The 19,980-nt window shown below is 42.5% G+C and overlaps 1 protein-coding gene across 1 annotated transcript; it reads right to left on the bottom strand.

Annotated features, from left to right (window-relative positions):
• Positions 1-18,089: 18,089 nt before the first annotated feature.
• On the bottom strand, positions 18,090-19,706 carry LOC311340564 (E3 ubiquitin-protein ligase TRIM17-like; the record flags this gene model as incomplete). Its single annotated transcript, XM_084465427.1, has 3 exons — positions 18,090-18,275; positions 18,561-19,202; positions 19,299-19,706. 3 exons carry the CDS (start codon positions 19,704-19,706, stop codon positions 18,090-18,092), a joined length of 1,236 nt encoding a protein of 411 aa, XP_084321553.1.
• Positions 19,707-19,980: the final 274 nt, after the last annotated feature.

Here is a 19,980-nt window from a genome sequence, read left to right as displayed (position 1 = left end):
ATAAAAAAAATTATAAAAAAAAAAATTGTATAAAAAAAATTATTAAAAAAAAATTATAAATTAAAAAAATAATAATAAAAAAAATTGGACCTGCGCACAAATGTTTTTTTTTGGACCTGCGCGCGGATCTTTTTTTTTGGATCTGCGCGCACATCTTTTTTTTAGACATGCGCACGCGCATCTTTTTTTGGACAAAAAAAGATGCGCGTGCGCATGTCCAGAAAAAAGATGCGCGCGCAGGTCCAAAAAAAATATTTGTGCGCAGGTCCTATTTTTTTTTTATATATATTTTTAATTTATAATTTTTTTTTTTAATAATTTTTTTTTATATAATTTTTTTTTTAATAATTTTTTTTTATATAATTTTTTTTTCAGAATTTTTTTTAATATACATTTTTTTATATCATTTTTTTTATAATTATTATTTTTTTATTATTATTTCTTAACTGTCTTCTAAATTAAGGAAATGATACAGGGAAACGAATAAATCATCACACGCCACGAGTGAACTTAATAAGCGATCGAAATACTTTTTTCAACCACCGCCTCTTTCCCTTGACATTTAGTTTTCACCTGACAAATGCGACCGATGTAATTAAGGCAACCCGGTCTCACAGGAATCCGTGAAATGAGTCCGTGAAATGAGTCAGTCTACGTGACGTAGGCCTATAGTAGCCTATATATATGGCTAGCCTATATTTTAATCTAACATCTTTAATGGTAAGAGACTGCACGGGGATGGATGAGTGTTGTTTAAGATGAAATTACAATACCAAATATGGCAGACACCTTCAGATATGAGACCCCTCAGTTTTTTGACTTTGCCTTTTTGGAAGCTCGGTTCCCTCTGGCTCCCACGTAATTCGAACACTGATTTATACATTTGCAATGTTAAATAAGTGCGGTGTAAAACGAAAGATAATACCGTTATAGCATCTACAACTTGTATTTAATAAGCCTAAATTGTTGTGCTGTGTCCTGATTAGCTGAAGAGAAATAGCCACATTGTTACGTTCTAAAACTGGACCTGGCGATTTGACATGTTCAATCTTTGGGGACTCCTTGCAACGGCATCAGCCGCCTTGCGACGACCAGTTCACACTGCTGCAACTTTTCCCCTGCGACGTCCCAAAAGAGTCTCGTTGCGTCGCGAATCTTTGGTCTGAACTGGTCTTAGGAGACCGTCTATGTGGTATCAATGATGAATTTACCTTAACATGTTCGCTGTAACTGTTGTAATTAGAATAGTTGGTTGAATAATGGACTAGGCCAACATGGACGCAAGATAACCTAATGTGCTATGATGATATTGCTTTTGATAAGGGTGATGTGTACCTTTTTCTAAATATTGTTATGTTTTATATATATATATATATATATATATATATATTTTTTTTTTTTTTAATTTAAATATATCACTATTAAAATGTGACTATATCTTTCTGTATACAAATGTTATATCTCCTGTACATGTTTGTATATAATTATATTATAGTACCTGTGGTGTAACTTTGGTGATTTGGATACACTGTGACCCCAAACACACTCATGTGTCTTGGGGTGATTGGGTGATTGGCAGGCGAGCCTATAAAAGGCTGCACGTACAAGGAACACGGATGAAGGGCTAGACCCGAAACGTTTCCCCTTGTTTATGTGTCCTGTAATTGTTGTTTCGGCTTTTAAAATACTTTTGGAACTTCTCAGCCCTAGTGTGCGATATCCCCATTCTTCACTTGATAAACACTTAAAACATTAGTTTGCCAGCTGCTGGTCAGAGATGACTATGGGCATCAAGAGAATTAACATGAAAAAGTTCAGTTAAAATTCACATAACATGTCATTCACAGCTGCTAGTCAGTGATCAAAGTGTGAATTTCAAATTCAACAATATGGCCAAATATTCAGGTATAACTTGAAAAACATTCTGCAGTTACACTTATGCTAGAACAATAATCCCTGCTCAGATGCATCTAAAATACAATTTAAGACAATAAAATGTGTGATAACAACTTAAAACATTAGTTTGCCAGCTGCTGGTCAGAGATGACTATGGGAATCAAGAGAATTAACATGAAAAAGTTCAGTTAAAATTCACATAACATGTCATTCACAGCTGTCTTGACACGTATGGCTTCACAGGTCTAACTTGAAAATACATTCTGCATTAACATTTTGCTAGATCAATCAATGTAGCAATGTAACAATGTAGAAAAATATAAATAAAATAAATCAATGTCAAATTTCACATTGCCTTATTAGCAATAACTACATAACTTACAAATGGGTGTAACACACATTTTACAAACTTTTGAGTTATTAACCAGCAATTAGTCTGAGAACACAACACAAAACAATTATGTGAACTTGTCAAATTCCACAGCTGCTAATCAGAGCTGACTCCAAGAGGGAAAAGCTGTTTCTTTATTTCACTTTTCTTTTTGCAACGTTTAGACAAGACAAAGCTTTTTCTTTAGAGATCGCACACAGAGCATTCTGGGCCATTATCCAGGAACACGTGTTTCAAAGGTGTACTTAAGGTCCTCCGGATAGGAAATATTGAGTGCATAAAGGAGGCCGAGAAGGTAGGCCATGGGAGTATCCGGAAGGTCCTTTACTACTATGGATTCCTCTAAGATGAGTGCGATGTTTTGGATCTTGGGGGATGAGGCTTCAGCCACACAGGACATACAGAATTCCCACAGTGACTCCCTTGGCAGCCACGTCATCTGGATCAGTTCCCTGTTTGAGGACATTAAGAAATATGATTTTCAATTCAAACTCACATCACATACTACATGTCTTGTAGGGAGCCAGGCATCTCAAATTGGATTGTCATATCCAATATGAAGTTGTCTGTCATTTTAGCTTTGTTGTTGAAGGACCATTCCGGTGTATACTGATCCATATCCCCGTCATTCAAGCCTATCTGGTGCTGTCCATGGGAAAAATGAGAAAATTTGTAAAGCTGACTTAATGTGGTATTCAATAACACACAAGTTTAAGCAAGCACTCTGATTGGTCAATTCCCATTCTCGAGTGTGTTTAAATGCCTGGTGAAAGAACAGACAAAAATAATGTGCCTAATTACAGAAAGTATCGCTACGCTAACTAGCTGAAACTACTTTCATGAGCCTAGTTTCCATAACAACGTTCAACTGTTACATTGTTTCACTTGCGCAGTAAGAACGAGGCGCTTTTACTATAGGAACTATTTTCTGATGGAGATGAACTCGGGCAGAAAGCTTGAATTTGAGGGCAAATTAACCCACAATATGAAAACATTTGACAATATTGTTGATAATGAAGATGGTTTGTGTTATTGATTTGCAATCTTACACTCGATCTACATTCTTGAATGTCATTATTGGTACTTGAAGCACAGGACTTCGGAACTCGGCACAAGCACCTCGTTCCTACGGCTGTGCTTTGCGTACCAATGACATTCAAGAACGCCATCTTGTGTAAGATTGCTTAAAAGAACCGATCACAGGTGGCCAGAGTAGAATATGTGACATCCACTATCCCTCAGCACAAGTTCTTCCCAGGGCCAGAGCCGTATATAGAGAGAGTTCCGCCAACTCTGTTTAGAACGTTCAGGACAATTCTGTCGTGGATTGGTTCAAAGGTAGTCACGTGTTTTGTGTACGCCATCTTACAGACCAAACATTAATCAATCGTCATTACCATGCTATCAAGGCAAGTGCGACAACTTACAAGAGAGGAATATATATCTGTAATATCATTACTTTTCGAAAGAAAATGTCGTGTTGTGTAGCCTATGGTTGCTCTCTAAGGCCCGGACGTGGTAAACGTCTGCATCATTTCCCTCAGGACCCTACTAGGAGAAAATTGTGGGAGCAGAGGGTCAGAAGGATGAACTGGAAGCCGAATAATTTTTCCTTGTTGTGTGAGGTAAGAACATTTCTATCATGGACTTTGTAAAGAAAACACATTTGGAAAATATTATTGTACCCCATCAATTCATGGCATGCTTCGAAAAAAGTACTAACCAAAGTGAATTTGATTTGAACTTAGCCTAGTAGTGTTAAGCTACACGATGCTCGCTAGCTCTTTGCGCCTTTTTTATGCTAATGCTAGCACTGAACTCCGGGACAAACAACCTGCATCTGCCGTCTGTATTTTTCCACCAGGCTCTTTTATGCATAAGTATGCACTGGTTAGATGCCATTCTGTGAAAATCTATGCAATTTTTAGAATAATGACAACTATTAATACTACATCATTGCAAGGCTAGCCTACTTGACGTGCTATCTTTCTGCACTGCCGCATTTTACCATGCATTCTTTCAAAACACCGCATTGTCTTTGTTTATGTTCATGCATGTCAGAAAGATTGTGATTAACTTTGCACGGAAATCATGTGGATATATTGCAAACAAATGCCCTTTTGCAGCATTGCTTGGTCAGCTATTTCTCGAGTTACAGATAATACATGGTCAGTTCATGTTTGCTGGAGAGATTTATGTTACTCTTGTCTAGAGTCTAGTGCAAACAGCATGGTGCCAAAGCGCTTATGTAATCCATGCAATAACTATGCATTGGTTAGATGCCATTCTGTGAAAATCCATTACCATCATTTACTTTCTCTTTGAAATTGCATTAAAATGACTCCGTTTGTAGGACCACTTCGATGAGACACAGTTAGAGTCACAGAGCTGATGGTGTTAGGAAGCTCAAGCCGAATTCCATCCCAACACTGTTCATCTTCACCCCACCGACACCGCCCAGCAGACCCACCAAACGAAACGGACTGAAGATGAACCATCTCTGAATGCAAACATTCAGAATGTATTCAGAATGTATTATATGCTATATAGTGTAAGAAGTAAAGATATTAAAGATTGTCTAATACAAAATGTATACTTTTACCGTAATATTTGAGATGTTTTAATGGCTCTTCCCTGATTTCACTGTTGATATTTTAATATGAATATTGAATATGAATTTTCCTGTTGGAGGATCTTCCTGAGAGTCTGTTGTTTAAATGTTGTACAAATGATTGCGTACTGCTAGGATTTGAATGCAAACATTCAGAATGTATTATAAGTTATAGTCTAAGAAGTAACCAAAGTTATTTTTATATTGCTAACATCTGATTCATTTTTTATGAAAGAGAAAACTCTTTAATTGATAAACAAAATCATACGTGTATGGTCTTTTTTCCCTTGGGCATTAGTCATCAGTCAGACTTTTAACAATAGACACAGTCTGATCATGACACCTAAGTAGGCTACGAGAAGGGTTAATTTGATGTTTAGGGGAAATATTTATAGTCTAGATTAAATTAAATAACCAAGAAGTTGTAATTTTTAGCCAATGTCTCAATAAGTAATCGTAGGCTACACGGCGACGGCTATCGGAGAAGGTGAACGCGGCTCCACTGATAGGCGATCAGGGCTCCAGAGTGCGACCTATTAGGTCGCATATGCGACCTTAATTTCTTAAGGTGTGAGTTAAAATTTAATGAGGTCGCTCCGGTGCTACTTGCAGGAGGACGAGCAGATATGAAGAGGTCGATAGTAGATTATTTTAAGAAGAAAAATGCCTCGGAGGAGGAAACAAATGAGGCTGTTGTTGGTGCTGGAGAAGGGTTAGCAGAGGAAGCAAAAAGAATCTCAGATTCTTATTCTGAAGAGGACAGTGACAGGTTGGCGAAAGAGGCGGGGGGCAGTGGGGAGAAATAAAAAAAGTATTGTTTTCAACAAAAATGGCTGGCGCAGTTTCCGTGGTTGCGTTATGAGGGACAAACCATGGTGTGTGTACTGCAGGACATGTGGCCCGTCCGTTGCAGGCAAAACACATTTTGTAAATGGGTCTACACAATTCAAAGTTCAGTCATTAAAATTACACAATGAAAGCCAAAAGCACAAGACATGCAGGGACCGCTGCATCACATGAAGCTCCCAGTCCCTCCTCACCTCATTTAATCGGATAGATGAGACCAATCGCTCGGCTGAGAATGAACAAATGATCATCAAGTTTAACTCCGCCTACAACATCGCTAAAGAGGAACTCCCGTTCACAAAATGATGAAGAATAACGGACTGAACGTCAACCCCAACCCCATATTCCAACGACACTGCGTGTGCACAATTTGTGGGAGTTATAGCAGACACACTCAAGGGAAAGACCGCTGACAAAGTCGCATCCGCCCCCTACCTCTCGTTCATGCTTGACGGTTCCACTGACAAATCCACCAAAGAGTGCGAGATTATATATGCCCGTATCGTTGAAGATGGAAAACCAATATTCTTATTGGCCATATTGTGGTTGAACATGGCCATGCAGAAGGTAAGGAGTGTGTCTCATATAGCCAAATGATAATAACTATATGGAAAAATGCTCTATAGGTTAATTATAATTTCCGTTAGAATTAAATTATTATTTAATGCCATCATGCCCAGGTATCTTATAAAAACACACAGAATTGTGTGTGTGTGTGTGTGTGTGTGTGTGTGTGTGTGTGTGTGTGTGTGTGTGTGTGTGTGTGTGTGTGTGTGTGTGTGTGTGAATATAAATATTCCATGTTATGTGCTTAATTTAAGGCATTTATGTATCTTTATTTTTATTCTTTATCTATTTATTTGTCAATCTTTCATAAACATAAGGTCATGTATTAATAACACGCTTTACAAAGAAAAATATGGTGCTACCTAATTTGTTTTGGTGCTACTAAATGAAAAGCTAGGTGGCACCAGTGCTACCTGTCAAAAAGTTAGTCTGGAGCCCTGTAGGTGATGTAGGCATAATTGTCTGTCTTCTCGAGACGTTCAACGTGATATATTTGTAAAAGCGTTTATATTTTAGCAAAGTATGAGAAACCTTTTAACATTCACAAACAGTTTATGATGATAATGAGCGATTTGTTGCAACATCCCATCTTCGTTCCATTGGCAGACGTTGTACAGTGAGCTGACTTGGGTCTACAAGATGGCACCCATGATTTCAGTTGGCAGAACTCTCTCTATATACGGCTCTGCCCAGGGCTATGTGATGCACCCGCTGCAGAGCAGCAATCACACCTCCATCATCAAATTTGCTGCTGCAATGGGTTGGTGCACCTGATCAGCAGAAACAACAATCAAATGGGCCTATACCTAAAAAGAGCCCTATGAATTAATAAGCCATTTAAAAAGGCCCCATAGCATGACATTTTCACTTTGAGGTTTTCTAACGCCGTCTTTGAAAAAAGGATCGCTGAAACGCTTCGATTTGGCTTCCGGCCCCATATGACGTCATATGGGGCCATGTTACCTCCCCTTTCTCTGCTTGGCCCGCCCAGAGAATTTGGCCCGCCAATGAGACAATGAGCTAGGACCGTGCGAGTGCCACATGTGTGTGTGTGTGAATACACACTGTAACGCAAGTGTTCTTTGTTATTTGGATAACCGTTCCACTGTTGGTGTAAAGGCCCATTCACACCCTACGGTAAATACGGATACGGACGCTTTTGTCTGGTCCCGGAGGTCGTCCGTCAGTGGGTCCGTCGCCTCTGAGCTTACGAATCCGGAGTGCTCCGGACAAACCGGAGCACTACCACCGGAGATCGAGGCGGCAGTAGAGGCAGAAGTCCCAACCACGAGAGTAGTAGGCCTATAATAACTGATATGTATATATATTTTGTATTTAACATTTTATACTATATACTTGACCTTATAATTTTATTGTACACCTGCTTTGGCAATGCAAATGTATATTTTTTATGCCAATAAAACTTTTTTGAATTAAAATTTTGAGCAGAGAATCTGCAGGTTGGTGAGGGGTGCCACATGCCACCTCCACGTACACTTTGTGCCGGATGACACAGAGCGTAATCATCTCCTCTACAGATACCATGTTTGCGATTGTCGATGCCGGTCATTTTATACACGACAGTCACTGCCCTCTAGAGGTTGTTTTGCGTAACATCCATAACACTGAAACCGGACGGAGGTATGCAGGGTAGTCCCGGAGACAACGTTTAGTACGGACGGACAAATTTCATCCGGAACCGGAGGTATGAGGCGGCCTTCATGGCGCATAACATGCAACACAATAACGCAAGCTTGCATGTAGCTCCCATTTGGTGAAAAGACTAGACTGCGTCGGGTTGGTTGAGAAGGAATTTGGAACCGCGACATGGAGGAAAAAAGGATTGTTTCCTAGGATTGTCCGTCGGAGCCCCGCTGTAGCGGGCAGTGGGGCTGGGCAAGCAGCCCCGGGGTTGGCCAGCGTTCAGCAGGTAGCCCCGGGGGTGGCCAGCGGGCAGCGGGGCTCAGACGGACCGCTGCCGTGGCAGCAGGGCTGGGCGGGCAGCCCCGGGGGTGGCCAGCGTTCCGCGGGGCTCCGACGGACAATCCTGGGCAACAATCCTTTTCTCCTCCATGGCACGGTTCCCAATTCCTTCTCAACCAACCCGACGCAGACAACCCCGGGCAACAATCGCGGGCAACAATCCCCTTCTCCTCCATTTCATTTCTCCGTTGAGTCTGTAGCCTACTTAATATTGACGTGGAAGAACCAGAGGCATCTGAGAACCCGTCGCAGTCGTTTGAGATTCATAATATCATACGGAGGCGCAAACAGCTTTTGACCATGATAATATATATTATATAGATATCTAAATATAATATGATATTATTTAGATATAGAGCTCCAGGACTCCCGCCGGAGCACCCGGAGTGTTCAGTGTTCCACTGTAAACACTAGCGCATGGTACCGTGGCTGCAAGCTGCTCAGGGCCACACTCCCACCCTGCACCTTGACCCGCCTCTAAAAACGGCACGTTTGTGGAGAGCTCATTGTGGGACTGGCTCGTAGTGGCTGTAACTCTGCACCAAGGCTGAATTTCTTAAACGTCTTCAAGTACTGTATTAGGGGCCCACTAACACCTTTATTAAAGCATCCATAAAATAGCATGCCATGGGACCTTTAAACAAATAACATTTCCTAGCATTCAGCTAATATCTCCTCATGATCCAATAGCTATGCGACCCCTGAGGGTGTTGTAAAAAAACTCTGGTCTTCTCAGCAGCACGTAGGCTGATAACTATGAAAACTATGTAAACTACACTACCGTAATTTCCCGCATATAGGCCGCATTGTGGACAAACCGCAAGCCTTTAATTTATGTATTAAAAAAACAATTGTGTGCATGAGAACGGTGAGAGCACATCAAACGCGCGTAGCAGCTAGGACCCGTCTTTCTTTACTGTCTCCAAGTGTGTGTCGCTGTTAAACACCTGACAATGAGCTAGTTTACCATGATAAGACCGCCATATGAATCTGGAAAAAATGAATAAAGACAGGATTTGGTCTCCTATATTTCCTATGCAGGATAACTCATGTGTGTTTACATTGAAAACAAGAACATTCAAAGTGATCCTAAACTTTAAACCTACTCTACGTTCTGTTGGGCAAAAGCATCAACCAAGAAATTTAAACAAATAATACAAACTGAACTTCCACCATCATGCATAGCGCACATTTAAACAGATAAAAGAGCAAAGAGGAGCCAGCTCAATAAAAGAATCTTCCCTCATGGTATAATCTATCTATCTATAATCTATGGTATAATTCACCCCTGTGAGATGCGTGCCAGCTCACCAGCATAACCTGCAATGTCCACAAAACCAAGGAAATGGTTCCAACCCAATGTAGAAGAGTATATCACCCTTGTAGTTATGTGGCCCAGAACATTTGACTCAGAACAAAAATAATAGCTTGTAGCCTGTAGAGGCCTAGACCTAATCACTAGTATCAAAAGAATGACCTGACAGGTGGTGAGTGATATGGCTGTGATCTAGCCCCCTAGTTCTAGCCAAAGCAGGTAGCCTCGGTCTAACATCTGCCGACAACAACCTGTATATCAAAGCAGCATCTTCCTCATGGTATAATCTGAAACCCCTGTCAAAAGTGCTAGAGGGACTCACTTCACAACCAATAAGCTTTTATATAAGACAGGCAATTAACTTCCCTTCCCTCTCTCAAGCAGTCCGAGGGCCAAACAGAAATAAACTTTCAGATTTTCTAGTATTTTCAATTACAGTATCTTCATTTTACAATTGTATCTCTATGCTTGTAAAATTTATATTAATGACCATTAATACTTACAAGACACTGCTTGAAAAGTAGATTAGGATCTTCACGTAGGAACACAGGAAGTCCTTTCATGGCTGCTTCCTTGCCGTGTCTGACGATGTTGGTGGTCTCAAAGAAAAAAAGAAAAGACAGAAAGATAGCTCCAATAATAGCAAGACTAATTGTAATTCAACAGATTGAATTTCATCTGGGCAAAAGTATTGTTTGGTACTGTACTGTGCACACACCATAATCAAGCTTTCTCAGTATCTCCTTCAGATCCTTGCCAAACTCTGTTTTTCGGGGGCGGTACAAACTCAGCAGTAGGGGCGCATATTTTTCTACAGCAGCTCTGAATGTTCCGAGTAGATCTTTGTTTGTAATACAGAAAAACTCCTCACAAATCTGTAAAATGCAGGAAAAAACAAATATGTACAGAGGAATAGTAAGTAAATTGGGAGAATTTGTAACCTGTCAAAAATTGTCTATAGCCATTATCATTTTTAAAAGCATTTACAGCCTCTCCAGGTTGTAGTGGGTGCCTGCTTGCGTGAATGAATGTGCGTGCACGTGTTCGTGAGTGTGTGTCGTCGCTTATTCGTATGGGGTCAGAACAGTCTCATTAATAATGAATGCACAGAGAAGGATTCACAAATGTATTTTGTGATTTATATATAAATTACTCTCTTCTCACAAATACATTTCAATACACACAAATGGATATCGGCATGTATAAATGTAAAATAAATCCATAAACAAAAATAAGTTTCACAAACACATTTCTGATCCACACACAAATGTGTCTTGTTTTAAATAAATGTAATATAAATCCATAAATATATTAATTTTTTTTTTTTTTGGACCAAGGAACCAAGGAACTCTCTGTAGCCAATCAGATGCCTCCTTAGTTTTCAGCCAATTACATGACTGCAATCCCACGAGGGATACCTCAGCATAAGACCTCTGAAGAAGTTGTCGGGAACTGAAGAAGTTTTTGAATGATCGTCCATAACAAACTCTGTAGGTGGCGAAGAAGTAAAAGCTGCGTCACGTTTTCAACTACAACCTTTTTCCATCTGGTTTCCACTTGGGTTTTGGATTGTCTGGCCATTAAAATAGTAAACTATTATTAATGCTAACCGGGAGCTAGTTACAATCTGCGCAGACTTCATACGTCATACTTGTTAGGGAGGAGGGAGTGCTCGCAACCAGTCACAACCTAACATGATGGTCATTTCACACGCGATTTCAGTGGTGTATAAAACTAATTCACTGGCGAGGTTCAGCCTCTTTTCTCCACGAATTGACTTTTTGGTTTGACCGTGATAAGAGTTTGTTGGCTGTTATTGAGATTTTGATCGATTTGATCGATTTCCCACATGAACGAGCAGCGTTGGCGCCCCCTCCGTAGGCGGGCTCTGGTGCCACTGAACTCCATTTCGGTGAAGACAAAAAAATAAACATTGCCGTTGCTATGCAACCTTGACTGGGAGAGTCGTGACGTCCTAAGTCTGCGCAGATCCGCGTTAGCATAATACTTCTTCATAATAGTTTACTACTTTAACGGCCCGACAATCCAAAACCCAAGTGGAAACCAGATGGAAAAAGGTTGGAAACCAGATGGAAAAAGGTTGTAGTTGAAAACGTGACGCAGCTTTTGCTTCTTCGCCACCTACAGAGTTTGTTATGGACGATCATTTTGGCCGAGAAACACGGGAGCCATGTGATTGGCTGAAAACGAGGCAGGCATCTGATTGGCTACAGAAAGTTCCTTGTTGAAAAAAATGCATTTGTGAATCCAGCCGTGTCAGGGGAGTCTCAAAAATCCACATATAAATACAGACCAGTTCACACACAAATGCAAACAAGTTCACAAATGAAAATCGTCTTGTAAATTCAAGTTTAACAGTTTGTATATAAATGTAACAACATCCAAATACATTTTTGATGAAAATTGCAAATATTTTTTTAATTTATATATTTATGGATTTATATTACATTTATTTAAAACATTTGTGTGTGGATCAGAAATGTGTTTGTGAAACTTATTTTTGTTTATGGATTTATTTTAAATTTATACATTCCGATATCCATTTGTGTGTATTGAAATGTATTTGTGAGAAGAGTAATTTATATATAAATCACAAAATACATTTGTGAATCCTTCTCTGTGCATTCATTATTAATGAGACTGTTCTGACCCCATATATTCGCTTAAAATACTATCTTTTCTTTTCAAAACTTGGGAATTAATACGGCGCGGTAAATAAAGTATTTAAAGCGAATAAGGGACGCTGTTTTTGTTGTTTATTTGGTTTTGAACGAATAGTTTTGGACGCATGCATCGGCTTTGAGTTTGTTACTTTGAAATCTCACACACACACACACACACACACACACACACACACACACACACACACACACACACACACACACACACACACACACACACACACACACACACACACACACACACACACACACACACACACACACACACACACACCAACCTGCCCGAGTGATGCCGCAGCGCGTTGACTAGTCCGTTCTGAGGCGTCCATAGGTTTGTGTGTTTGAAAGCCGTGACACTCCTTTACCAGTTGGCCTGAAATACTAGACTTGATTCGGAGGACTCACCTGCCTCAGCCATTTTTCATATCAAAGCAGTGAAGGCGGGGGGAGGGGGAAGAAAGAGGATAGCAGATTAACCAGCAGGGCGCGCACAGCGCACAGACTTGTGCGGAGGTGAACTTACAGTGAGCCGTTTGACGGGAGAACAAAAATAAATAGGCGGTCGACTGACCGCGGCACTAGTCTCAATGTGCTACGACCAACATCTCTGGTGGTCTGATCACGTGCTAAGTGCATGATGCCTGTAGTGCTAAGGCGAACTCACCGACGAGAAACTGTGTCAATTTCCAATGGATAGTGTAGCCCAGGGGTCCAAACTTTTCACCTACCATAATCTAAGATCCGAATCATCAAGCTGGGGCTAATATTCAGATCTTAGCTCCGCCGCCGGGGGGCTCCGCGGTCGGGGTTCCGCCGCCGGCCATAGGCCCGGTCAGGAATCTAGCTAAGATCTGCTAAGAGCTGAATGGCCCGGTGGTTGGGGACCGCTGGTGTAGCCTATCTATGGGCAATTAAAATGCACGAATAGGCCATGCTGTATGGATAACGCGAACACATTGGGTACCTACATCTAATCGAACCGCAGGCCTTGACTAGGCTAGTCTACATAAAAAAGACGTGTGCAACTAGCCTAGCTAAACACCGAATTGTGTTCTCATTTAGGAATGAGGAGTTGACGTCACGGCACAGTAAGCCGTGTAAGCCCCCCCCCCTTTCCGCCATGTTGGTAGGTACGCCCCTCCGAGTGCAGCTGAGCTTTGCGTTATTGTTGACACGGTAGCTGCTGGCAGAGGAGGTTGTTGAAATTCTTTACTGTTTTAACAATGCCTGGAAGCAACTGCTGCGTTAAAAACTGCTCCAATGCCTCACACGATCGCCGAGGAAACCGTAAGAACAGTGGGCTACAGTTTTTTAGGTTCCCTAAATGGAGAACGCACTTAGGAGAGCAAGTATACGACATCACGAGGAGACGTCGGATTTCTTGGGTGGCTGCAATCAGAAGAAAGGACCTTACTTTCGATAACATTCCCCAGTCGATAAGAGTGTGTTCTCTGCATTTTCACTCAGGTACGTTCTCTAAAAATGTCTTTAAATTTGTTTATGTTGTCGTCTCTTAAAGCCACGAAGTGTACCTTATGTTGGTGCGAACCCTGAAGTGCATCTGAAGTTGTTTTCTAGCAGCTAGCTAGCTACCTAACAAACGGTTGCTTCTTAGAAAATGCTCGATGGCCCAACCATTAATGTTGTTTTAAACAAAACCAAAAAAATAAATAAAAACACCCTGACTGGACACCATCTTTGCGGTTAGGCCACAGTGATGTCAAGCCAACAGCAGAGCATCAGGAGCAGCAGCCTCCATCCCCGACAGAGGAGCAGCGGCCTCCATCCCCGACAGAGGAGCAGCGGCCTCCATCCCCGACAGAGGAGCAGCGGCCTCCATCCCCAGCAAAGGAGCAGCGGCCTCCATCCCCGACAGAGGAGCAGCGGCCTCCATCCCCGACAGAGGAGCAGCGGCCTCCATCCCCAGCACAGGAGCAGCGGCCTCCATCCCCAGCACAGGAGCAGCGGCCTCCATCCCCGACAGAGGAGCAGCGGCCTCCATCCCCGACAGAGGAGCAGCGGCCTCCATCCCCGACAGAGGAGCAGCGGCCTCCATCCCCGACAGAGGAGCAGCGGCCTCCATCCCCAGCACAGGAGCAGCGGCCTCCATCCCCGACAGAGGAGCAGCGGCCTCCATCCCCGACAGAGGAGCAGCGGCCTCCATCCCCGACAGAGGAGCAGCGGCCTCCATCCCCAGCACAGGAGCAATGGCCGCCATCCCCAGCACAGGACCAGCGACCGCCATCCCCAGCACAGGACCTGGAATGTGGACTCTGCACATCTAGAGGAGATGTAATCAACAGTCTTTTGGAGGAAAACAGAAAGCTGAAGGAGGAGCTTGATGAGTACCGGATGAATGAGAACTTTCTGAGTGGTGATGATAACATAGTGAAGTATTAAACAGGACTTGCAAGCTATGTAATGTTTCAGACACTTCTATGCAGTCTCACCCCATATCTGCCTCAAGGTAGGATGAAGAAACTCTCACCCTTCCTGCTTGTCCTGTTGACTCTAATGCGCCTCAGACTAGACCTGCCAGTAAAGCACATCAGCCATCTGTTTCGGGTACACAGGACAACAGTCAGTGATGCCTTTCACCATACCCTTGGAGTGATGTATGCACGGCTGTGTCCATTAGTGCACTGGCTAAGCAGAGACTGTTTATTGACGAGTATGCCACACCAGTTTGTGGAATCGTTCGGGAAAAATGTAGCCGCCATTGTGGATTGTTTCGAGGTGTTTATTGAAAAATCCTCAAATGTACTGGCAAGGGCACAGACTTTCTCTCAGTATAAACATGCATACACCATGAAGTACCTAATTACACCCTTACACCTAAAGGGTGTAATTTCTTTCATATCCCAAGGGTGGGGTGGGCGCACTAGTGACAAACGTATAACAGAGCAAAGTGGTTTCCTCAACAAACTTGCCAGGTGACATTGTGCTGGCAGATAGGGGCTTTAATATCAGGGAAAGTGTGGGTATGATGTGTGCTGAAGTTAAGGTACCTACGTTCACAAGGGGTCGTGCACAGCTGGATGCGAAAGATGTGGAGGAGACTAGGGCCATAGCACATCTCAGGATTCATGTTGAGAGGGTGATTGGTGTTGTGCGCAACAAATTTAAATTCTTACACTCCACTGTACCTGTGAACATGCTCATCAAATGTGAGGGTGAAAACCTAATGCCGTTGGATAAGATTGTCACTGTTTGCTGTGCCTTAACAAATATGTGTAAAAGTGTTGTTTGAGTGCCTCCTTACTGTTTCGTGTTGAAATAAATTCTTGAAACAACATGAAACAACAGGAATATACTTTCTCGAATGTATTATTGTTATTATTATTATTATTTTAACGCATGGCATAGCTTACTATACTTCATTCATGTTCATTCATGCAGCCCTATGGAAAAAAAAATGTTTCCACAATCCACACGCTATTTCTATGCAGTTTCACACGTATGCATAATCTTTGACATAATATTTAACATGCAAGTGTAGTGGTGCCTGGTTGCTGCGGGGGAAAATCAGCTTTGCGCCGGGTGCAAACTAGCAACGACACATGCGTCGGTGTAGAAAGTAAATTGCGCCGGGCGCAAGATAGGGCCCTTCTTCTGTTTGGCGCACATGGCTAATTTGCATACGCGCACAGGACTGTCGGAATGGGAACATGTCGGACTGGCAGCATGTAACCATAACAACGGCCAACGTGTAACGGTAACGGTGGTCCCGTTAAAATAATGTCAATGAATCAGCTCAAGCCTAACGTTATCTACAATCGTTGTTCTGGAACCAAAGATAAGGAGCTACAACTTGTAGGCCTATTTAATAAGCCTAAATTGTTCTGTGCTGTGTCCTGATTGGCTGAAGAGAAATAGCCACATCGTTGCGTTCTAAAACTGGACCTGGCGATTTGACATGTTCAATCTTTGGCGACTCCTTGCAACGCCTTGCGACGACCAGTTCACACTGCTGCAACTTTTCCCCTGCGACGTTCTAAAACCGTCTCGTTGCATGTCGTTGCGTCGCGAATCTTTGGTCTGAACTGGGCTTAACAATTCCAGAGTAGCTGCAAGGTGTGCAGTAGCACACCTTGATAAAGAGAAGACGTTCACAACACATTAGCTAGACTAATGGTTCCACACAATTGCGTTGAATGTACATGTTTATTCAAGCTTAGCAGGTCTCTGACTTCAGAAATTAACAAATCACAGTCATCTTGAGGTTCAAACAGCGGCGAGGCGTGTGTGAGTGTGTGCATCTCCAGCTGGGCAGCGGTTGATGTTGACATCGGCGTGTGAGAGTGGGCTAAGCTCTTCAGACATTTACAAATATAACACCACGGGGTGTGTCGCATTTCATATCGCTCATTATAACGCTCACACCCAAAGACGGCCCCATCTTAAAAGAATGCAACACTTGGAACAAAATGATGGTGTGAGCCTTTTTCTTGACTTTACTGTACGAAAGGACGTGACGTTCTTTGTTCGTCGGGATCCTACTACTGACCCCATAAGTACTGGGGCCTGAGAACGGAGGCCATGCTCGGGAGCTGGCAGCAAATCATCTGTTTAATGTCGTGATCCACTTATTCAGACCTCTGCATTGTCCCACTCTGCTCCCGTGGGTAATGCCCAAAGGCCTAATGTGTGTGTTCTCTGATTCAGTGGCCCATATTTCCCATAAGACACACAAAACATGCAGATTTTAACAGTGAGGATCCATAATTAAAGAAGACATCATAATTAAGAGCTTCAGGTGGCAATAGGATGGGTAGGTGGTTGTGAACCAGGCATAAGCACTATAATATTCACATGGATGATTCCACTGTTTTCACTTATCCGTTAGCAGAGGCAGAGTCAGCCCATACACACATGTTGTTCAGCATGAAGGGTTTCTAGAGGCTCCAGGTGAGCCTTGCTTTATGGCCTGCCGGTCAAAGAACTTTTGATGAGGTTAACAGTTTGATGAGTTTCTCACTGCCATTACAGAACTCCTTTTTGCTAGGGAAAGGTCATTTCTCTAATATATCTCCACTTTCAGTGGTGATATGTGCAAGGAGGGTCTCTGGTTTTATTTAATTTGTTTTAAATAAACCATGTAGGCCTACTGTATTATTACTTTATTGTTCTTTATTGTATTTTATTAATGGGTCGGTTAAAATTCCAGAATGGTAGGACATTTCAGCCATAGTGTAAATTCTCCCCCCTCCCTTTCAGACTCTCTCTCTCACTCTCTCTCTCTCAGTCCCTCACTATCTCACTCTCTCACACTTTCTCGCTCTCTCTTCAAAATCACTTCTTCCTCCCTCACATATTGTATTTGTTCCTTTGGGGGGACAATTATGCAGTCAGACAAAATGCACATTTTACCACTGATAATGTAACTATTCTATTGACTATGCATGCATGCATTATGCATGTTCAGTAGAAGCAATATTCTCACCATGTCCATGCCTCTAACTATGTATCTATTCCCCTGAGAATGTACCTATTTCAATGAAAATGTAGTATATATTCTGAGAATAATGTTTTATTAAAATATGTGTTCAAACTTTTGATTGTGTTGCATTCATAGAAGCATTCAAGAAGAATAAAAGTAAAGACAATCAAAAAAAATCAATCAATATGGACCATATAAGCCTACCAACCTAATGACTGCAACTGTTAACACATTTTTCATTAAAAGCATTTAGCATAAATACATGCAATCAGCAGAAATAAACAAACATTTATCACATACATCATGAACATAGCAGAGATTCTCTTCAGGAAAAAACATTAGCTGTTGACTGGGGAGATGATCATGGGGGCCGAGTTTCTACCACCATCTTGTAAACACGGACAGAGGACGGGATAGAGTGGCTCACTGAAGGTGAAGCCAGTACCGGAGTAGATATGGACCCTGGCTCCCACATCATAAAAGGAGACCAGACCCTCATCGTAATCAACAAACACCCCCACCTTCTGGAGCTCAGCTCTCAGAGGGAGACAAATAACCGGCTTGGCATTGAATATCAACTTGTCCTTTTTGAAGTCAATAGTCCAGTAGCCGTGCTCAGGGAGCAACGTCATGCCACCTGTCTTGTTACCCGACTCTCTGGCTAATCCTAAACACCATGCGTTTTTGCCTGCAACCTGAACCTCAAAGTAGAACCTCCCAGAGAAGCTCTGCCTCGTGAGAACGTGTAGATGATGTGTGAATCTCCTAGGGTTGTCTCGGACTTCCTTGCGTACACCTCCATCGTGTACTTGTTTCCCATCCTCAGAGAGAACAAGCTTGGGATGAGCTGTTTCAGGATCCAGAGTCACATTGACTTCATACTGCTGGACCCTCTCCAGTTCAACAGCATCACACAGCTTCTTCAACTCCATGTTCAGTGGCTCCTCCAGTTGATCCAGGGATCCCCTCAGGGTCCCTACGAATTGTTGAGGACGGACCTCCACCGTGGTCCAGTCCCTTGTGTGTGGAGGGTTCTTCTGGGATCTGAAAGTCTGGAGGAAGTGGAGGTGGTCCTCGATGTGTGAGAGCTGCCTCACCTCTAAACTTCTATTGTTCAGCTCTTCTATTTCCTGCTCAAGCTCTTTGACGAGGCCTTCAGCTCGTCTCACTGTGGATTCCAGTTTGTACTTCACTATTTGGTTGAAGTCATCCCGGTACTTTTCAATGTAGAGAATGAGAGAATGAAGGACATGTGCACCGTCAGCTATCTCTCTCTCTGCATCCTCTTTGCTGAAATGAACAGTGTCTTTGATTTCCTGAATCTTTCTTCGTCTCTCCTGGATCATCTGCTGAACCTCAGACTCTATCGTCCTCAGTTTGGCCATCTGCACGTCATACTCCTCCTTGAGAGGTGCAACAGGATGGTTCTTGTGGTAGCCCTCTGTGCAGAACTGACACACACACACCTGTTTGCTCTTGCAGAAGAGCTCCAGAAGTTGGTTGTGTTTCTTACAGATTCTGTCTTGCAGACAGTGCATAGGGTTGACCAGCTGATGTCTCTTCAGGCCTGCGACCCTCTGATGTGGCTCCAGGTGGGTGTGGCAGTAAGAGATGAGGCATACCAGGCACGACTTCACGGCCATCCGCTGGGTCCCAGTACAGACGTCACAGGGGACTTCTGATAGTTGAACACAGGGCTGCTCTTTTGCTTGTACGCATGTTCTCATCTGAGCAGCCAACTCTGTTAAAAGGTAATTGACCCGTAAGTCAGGTCTTGTGCAGTAAAGCTTGTTACAAACAGGACATTTGTACTGTACTTGTTTCTCCCAGAACAGTTCAATACAGGTTCTGCAGAAGTTGTGTCCACATGGTGTGGAAACTGGGCTGTAGAACACATCCAGACAGATGGAACATACAAAGTCTTCTTCAGGCCAGAAAATGTTAGCACATGCCATTCCTAGACACAGACGACAAGGTATACGTATTAAGCAAGAACATTCATTTTTTAATTTCCTACAGGGAAAATAGGCTTTGATATCTCTTGTTTAGTGTTTTTTTACTCACCTTATTGTGGTTTCTGCCTGTCACACTATTTGTTAAAAAATGGGTTCAAAAGATGTCCTCCACATTGGGTTGCCTAGTTAACAAAAAATGTTTACTTTGGTGTCCTGAATAAGAGGTTCTCTGCTCTCGCCAGACCAATTCACAACTGCGTATTAGTCTTGAACC

Source organism: Micromesistius poutassou (assembly GCF_964030765.1).
Source record: "Micromesistius poutassou genome assembly, chromosome: 3".
Taxonomy (NCBI): domain Eukaryota; kingdom Metazoa; phylum Chordata; class Actinopteri; order Gadiformes; family Gadidae; genus Micromesistius; species Micromesistius poutassou.
Note: the sequence above shows the minus strand (reverse complement) of the source record. Positions and strands in the feature narration are given on the sequence as shown.